Source organism: Vombatus ursinus, unplaced genomic scaffold (genome assembly GCF_900497805.2).
Source record: "Vombatus ursinus unplaced genomic scaffold, bare-nosed wombat genome assembly UNPS02001287.1, whole genome shotgun sequence".
In the NCBI taxonomy this organism is placed as follows: Eukaryota; Metazoa; Chordata; class Mammalia; order Diprotodontia; family Vombatidae; genus Vombatus; species Vombatus ursinus.
Window position 1 is genome coordinate 10683793 of NW_020941065.1, and position 7019 is coordinate 10690811.

The 7019-nt window shown below is 50.7% G+C and overlaps 1 protein-coding gene across 1 annotated transcript in view; it reads left to right on the forward strand.

The window, feature by feature from the left end:
* Positions 1-7019, forward strand: part of ISCU (iron-sulfur cluster assembly enzyme) — a 10777-nt gene that overhangs the window by 3055 nt on the left and 703 nt on the right. The window contains exons 2-4 of the mRNA XM_027865572.1: positions 1823-1936; positions 3006-3116; positions 4696-4774. Coding sequence (XP_027721373.1) covers positions 1823-1936; positions 3006-3116; positions 4696-4774 — 304 coding nt within the window. The remainder of the gene's footprint in view (positions 1-1822; positions 1937-3005; positions 3117-4695; positions 4775-7019) is intronic.

The following is a 7019-nucleotide window of genomic DNA, read 5'->3' on the forward strand; positions in this document are numbered from 1 at the left end:
TGACCCCACATCTGGCCCACTGGATATCCACTCCCTGGCCACGTGGGTTGTGTCACAACTGATCCCACGTCTGACCCACAGGGTGTCTACTCCCCGGCCACATAGGATATGTCATGACCAATTCAAACAAGGCCTGGAAGTCTGCTTGGCAGGCCCATTGGAGCCTTTGCTGGCAGGTGGTGATGCAACCTCAGCCTTGCTTCTCCTGCCTCATAAGAAGCAGGGTGTCTGTGACTGAGTTTTCCTGTTTTTCCTGAGCCTGGAGATTCGTTCCCCCACCCCCAAGGTGGTTTTCATTACCCTGGAGCTGGCTCAGCAGCCAGAGTCTGTGATAAGGGAGGTCCCTCATGCTCTGGGCTGTCCCCAACCTGTGACACAGAGAATGGGAGTGGTCTGACAAAGTAAGTAACCTGTGCAGGGTGGGCCAGAGATATTAGAGCAAATTCCACCCTTAGTCTCACATGGCACCTTCTTACAGGGATCTTCTCTTTGGAAAGACCTGCCGGGACCAGCTGGTGGAATGAATGGATGCCTTCCAGGCAGCCCGTGACAGCAGAGCTTTGTTTTCAGGGTGGTGGGTTTGCCCTTGGGGAACAGCCAGAAGCCGTTCTGAGCTATCTTGGGGACCCGAAGACTCGGCTGGCTAGACGATGGGGTTTTGCTCTAAAATGAGTTGTGACGGACAACTGAGGAGGAAATGATTTTCTCCGTGTGCCTCCTGACCTGGAGATTCTCAGAGTGTCCTCCCTGGGCCCACCTCACAGGCACAACTGTGCTCTCATTACCCAGAGGCAAAACCTCAGTGGACAGTAGAGGTGGGGCCCAGCTCCAGGGCCGTGCCCTTGTTTGTGGGGTTTTCAGTTACTGTAATCTGTCATTGCACCTCATGGGCCGCTATTGGAGCCAGTGCAGGTAACAGGGCTGGCAACTCCTCTTTGACCCCCTGCATGTGCATGTGCATGTGCATGCACCTGCAGTATTGTGGCCCTCCAAGGGAATGGCCTTGGCCAACTTACTGCTTCTGGTCAGAAGCATCCGAGTGACAAGTCCTCTTTCTGCATCAGGGGACCCATGATGTCATCACCTCCTGATCCCCTGTGATTCATGTCCCTTTATTTTCTTCACTAGAGGGATCTATTCGGGGTGCCCACCAGCTTCCCTGGCTTCTGGTGCCATTGGCCATGTGCTCTGTCCTATTTACAAGCGACCCTTGAGGGATAGACAGCCTGGAAGCCCTGGGGGTGGAGTGCCTAACCTCTCAGCACCTTAGGCCAGGGTGTCAGACAGGCCCACAGCATCCCCATAAAAATACAATCAAACGGATAATATCCCACTTTAAAATGAAGGCATTTTGTGAGCCAGGGCCATTTCTGATTGACTCCACTACTTTAGGCAAGTTTCTCAGAGTGGCAGAGAAGGTGCTCACCTGTTTTGGTACTGGGAGTTCCCTAGACCAGTGAAGTCGAATTTCCAGTCCCCATCCCTATGGTGACCAGTGAATCAGACACAAGTGATGGCGTCACCCTTGGGCTGTGAGGGTGTCAGAAGGTGCTGAGAATCACATGGACCTTTGTGCCCCAAGTAAGACAGTAACCAACCTGATGGACTGAGTCACATGAACCTTGGTGAAACCAGAGTCCAAAATGCCGCTGCTCGATTGGGGGGAGGGGGATTCCTTGTGGAGCATTGGCTTCATGGTGTGGCCCCAAGTTATAAGCAGCAGATTTCATGGAGGCCTTGGTCCCCTGTCCTCCCCACGAGGGAAGGAATTCTTCTTTATAGCTGGAATATTTATGTTTGTTTTACAATTCTCTCATTTTAGGTGGTTGACCATTACGAGAATCCCAGAAACGTAGGGTCCCTTGACAAGAAATCCAAAAACGTTGGCACTGGATTGGTGGGGGCGCCAGCTTGTGGAGATGTTATGAAATTACAGGTAAGAGTGGGTTTTGTCTTTCCAAAAAAAGTCACAGTGAGTATAGAAATCTGTCTTACCCTACAAGAAAATAGGAGGGGAGGGGGGAGGGGAAATAGAAGGGTTAACAGATTGGGTGAAGGGGGAATCAGAATACCGGCTGTCATGGGGTGGGGGAGGGGAGGGATGGGGAGAAAATTTGGAACTCAAAATCTTGTGGAAGTGAATGTTGAAAACTAAAAATAAATAAATAAATTGGGGGAAGATTAAAAAAAAGTCACAGTGACTTGCTGCCATTTCCCCTCTCTTTTATTAGCTAGGATTCTGCTTCCACTGAATTTGTGAACTCAAGTTCATTAGCAGAGGGTAAGGTGTGTACCGAATTGGGGGAGGGGGTGTTAAACAAGACCCCTAAAACTAGGATCCCATAAGCCTAATATTAATTATTAGGTGTTACATAGTTGGTGTTGAACAGTATTTTTGTTGGAATAAATTAATCCTAGATTAGCTGCCTTGAGTGAGGATGAGCTCTTCAGAATTGTGACATCCCCTTGTGGCTGATGCCCCCCCACCCCCCACCCCCACCCCCGAGTAGTCAAGGGGCAGGATTGGGCGTGGAGAGCCCAGCCTCACGTGGTTGTTTTTTGAGTTCAGCTTGATTACCAATTGCCTCATCATGGTGGGAGGGAGGCTGCTTGTCTGCCTGCCAGAGGTTTTCAGTCTTATCTTGGAGTACAGAAACAAGTTGGCAGAGAACCTCTGAAAAGGCCCCGGGACACAGGAAAAAGCCATAACCTGAAACTGCAACCAGAGCTAAGTGTTGCATCCTCCCCAGGCAGAGGACACTGCCCTGGGGGGGGGGTTAGAGAGTGGAGCAGAAACGGTCCGGCCTTCTCAGGCAGGCCTGTCTGTGTTGGCCGACAACTTCTCACACATAGCTTTGGAATGAAGTTGAGTCTGTCATTAAATGCCTAAAATGTAGTAGAAGGCAGATGAGTGCTCCCAGACAGGCCCTGGGGACCCCAGTCACCCCAGGGATACGGGCCCTGAGATGTGGCCCAAGGAGTCCAGACCCATTTTATTTTTCTAGATTCAAGTGGATGAAAAAGGGAAGATTGTGGATGCCCGGTTTAAGACATTTGGCTGTGGCTCTGCCATCGCTTCGAGCTCCCTGGCCACCGAATGGGTTAAAGGGAAAACGGTAAGGCCACTGACAGGCTTCCCGCGATGAGCTCTCCCTCCCGTGGGCTCTGCTCTCGTTGGGAGTTTTTGTCAGATTTAATTTGCTTTTTTTTTGGTGGGGGAGGAGCTATTCCATTTGGCCTTTAACATTTTTCTTGTTTCACGTCTATTTAACATACTCGCCATAGCAGCCAACAGTCTGGTATCTCTTCTGAAAGAAATCAGAAGCCGGTCCCAGGCCTTGGCACGTGCACCGTGGCCTGCCACCAGTTTCGAGCAGAAGCCATGGTCACTGCCTTCAGAAGCTCTTGGACCCTCTGAGAGGTGAGGCCAGAATCAGAGATGTCCCAGCCATAGCCAAGGGCGGGCCTGACCTCCAAAGCCTTACTTAGCCTGTGGATTGCTGACTTTTATCAGGCAGCAGCACCTGACCTTCATGGGTCTGATTTGGGACCCCACCCCCTGAGTGTTGTGTAGTAGGGGAGTGGCACTCCTGTTTGGAGAGCTCTGCAGTGCCACCTGAGGAGTGAGGAGACACCGAACATTACTAAAATTAGGTTGGAAATCTCGCTGCTGATTCCTAACCTTGATTTTTCCTAAACTCACAGTTTCATGAGTGTGTGTGCACAACACATTCTGACATCTGGTTTTGGCTAATGCTCATAGTGCCTGGCACATAGTAGGTGCTTAATAAGTGCTGTTACTTGTTCCATATGAGAGCTGGCATGATGTGGTGGGAAATCCACCTGCCTGAATATCAGAAGACTTGGGGTAGACTCTGGCCTAGACCTCTGTTATCACTTCCTCTCCCTGGGTCTCAGTTTCCCTTAAGTAAAATTTAAATTGGACGCTGATCTCTAAGAGTGGGTGGCTCGGGGGCGCCGCAGTACACAGAGTACCAGGCCTGGAGTCAGCAAGACTCATCTTCCTGAGTTCAAATCCAGCCTTAGACACTTCCTAGCTGGGTGACCCTGAGCAAGTCACTTCACCCTGTTCTCCTCAGTTTCCTCATCTGTAAGATGAGTGGGAGACGACATGACAAACCGCTCTACTATCTCTGCCAAGAAGACCCCAGCTGAAACGACTGAACAACTACCAGAAATCTCTAAGAGTGCTCCCAGTTCTGACTTCTTTGGGTCCTTATAAAATGCTAGATTCAAAGAGATCCGTAAGACGTTCCCACAGGTTCTCCACCTGTGTTGTCTAATTTCCTTCACTGGTACTTGGAATTGCTGACCAAAAAAAGCCTTTACTCATTCAAAAACTCTGACAGAGAGTATGAAAGAGATAGGCTAGGAACACATAACATTTGTAAATTGTACCTAGCCCTTCATAGGCCTTCAGGACTATCCTGGTTGGTTGGTTGGTTTGGTACTAAGCAAAAAATCCCACAACCTTGTTATAAAGAACAATGCTTGGGGGGGGGGGGGGGGCGGGGTTGAGATGAAGTTGATTTGAAAACACACTGTATCCATTAAAAAAATGAGCCCTATGTAGAGGGTTGGTCCTCCTTTCTTCCCATTTCTCATACGGCCTGTAAGAGAAGACGAGTCCTTTGCCACATCTGATGTTTGTGTCTTTTCATTTACAACTCTCAGGTGGAAGAGGCCTTAACCATCAAAAATACCGATATTGCCAAGGAGTTGTGTCTCCCTCCCGTTAAGCTGCATTGCTCCAGTAAGTCACAGCCTGGCAGAAATGCCATTGACCTCCTGCCTTGTGTGACGTCCGATGACGTGGCCTCCGCGTGTAGGCAGATGGGAGAGGGGACAAAGAGGCAGAGGTTGGGAGTTTGAGTCACAGTGTCCGGCTGTCATGGCTCTGGGGGGGTGGATGTACAGTTCCCGTTTTGAAGGGGAAACATGGAAGCAGAGTGAGAGGTCCCAGGTCCCCAGCAGCCAGCTCGGCCTGGGGAGATCACAGCCTTCCCAGGCGTGTCCATCTCAGCTCTGTGGCTTGTTTTTTTAAACAAGTTTTACAGGTCAGCTTTGTGCTTTGATCCCACGTCCTGTTTCTCATCGCTTTTTGCCCAGATGCCCTTTGGGGCGTTGGCCTCCATGTATGGACTGTGGGAGTCCAGCCACGTTCCTGCCGCGTTCCCGTACTCGGCTTCTCCTTAGAGGAGGCGCTTTTTTAAGTAGGTCTATGTGACAGATCACCCCTGGTAGTAAATCACTGCTTCTTCCATCCTCCCTCCTCTCACTTTACGAAGGAGCAGTTCTGGGAGTGAGCAAGGCCCATGCTGTTCACTGGATACGGAGATTCTGGTTTCTGCTTTAGTAAGAGTAGAAAGGGCCCTGGAGAAAGGAAGGGCAATATCTAGGCCTTGAGGAGAACCTTTTATGGAGACTAGAGAGCATTAAAGCTGCTAACCTAAGGCCAGCATCCATTCCTTCACCATTCTGTCTGTTAACTGTTCCCCACTGGACCAACATTGGCCATGACCATTGGGCGACTGACTTAGGATCCTTAGACTTTGATTCGGGCTTCTCCCTGGGATCTCTCTCACCCTGGAATGGTGTGTCCCAGAGACCTTTCCAGCACCCAGCCCAGGGCTCCTCACCCCTTGAAGCCACTTAATCCAGCTGGCATGGGAGTGGGGAGCCTCTCTCCAGCCACCTCTGCTGGAGGCCGTCCGGGATGGGCCCCTGCCTCCCTCCTCCCCTCCGTGCCTCCCTTTGGGGCCGTCCAGGATTGAGGCAGGCTAAGTGCCTGCCCTAAGGGTCTGGAGAGGCCTCTGGAGCGCCCACGCCCTGGCTTCCTTCACTCATGACCTTGTCCTCTGTTGTAAGAGCATCCCCGGGTTTAGGAAATGCTGCTTTGGGGATCTCCAGCCTGCCCTCCATTTAAGTAGCCGCTGGGTGGTCAGTGCGTCAGACTAATTGTAGGAACGGGGTGGGGAGGGGGGGAGGGGTGGTGAGTCATAGTGGGAGACCCCACCAGGGTTTGAAGACCCCACGTGCGGAGTGGGGCTGGGCTGGGCCTTCTTGGGTTCAGGGGGAGACCAAGGAGCCGTGGGTGAAGTGACAGAGATGCACATTGAAGGTCAGCAGAAAGAAACACTTTCTTTCTATGGGAAGAAAGGAGGACCAACCCTCTTTCTCTATCCTGTTTTATCCCATTTCCTTTTGTTTCCTTTCGTCAATCTTTGGGGGTCCTGACTTTTAGGCCAACGTATAAGCTTCCCTCCCACCTCGGCCACATGTGTCCTCTGCAGATGTGACAGGCATGTTATGCAGAATAAATGAGAAATATCAAAATATTAAATAAAAATAGTGACCAGCATAGGCCCTAGGATACTCAACTGCCAGTCTCCATTCAAGATGGCCGTTAGTGAGCTCTCTTTGGGTCTGGTCCAATAGCCAGTTCCGATTGCCCCTAACTAACTATGCTTCCATCCAGCGCTTGGCTCGGGGCTTTGTGGCAGTCTGGACAGAGGTGGCGACTTCATTCCCCCACTGGCCGGGGGAGCAAAGCAAGGCACCCTTCATAAATGTTTATTGGATGAATGAATGAATGAATGAATGAACATCAAAGCAATGAGCAGAGGTCTCAGAGCTGGGCCAGTGGCTTAAGGGGAATTTCACGAAACTGACCCAGACTTTTGAAATGCAAAAGTCAAAAAAGTAAGACCACTAACTCAGATGGGGCCAACTGGGCAATAATGAATCTTCTGGCGCCTCTTTGCTGCGTGTTTTATCATGGCTGCTGCCATTTGGTGTTTTTAATAGGGTCCAAAGTCCTGTATTAAGACAGATTTGCCCAGGTTACTGAGAGTTTCAAAATGTCAGCCTTCATCTCCCTTCCCTCCCTCTTTCCTTCCCCCTTTCCTTCCTCCCTCCCTTCCTTCCATCCTTCCTTCTTTCCTTCCTCCCTCCTTTCTTCCTGCCTTCTTTCCTCCCTCCTTTCTTCCTTCCCTCTC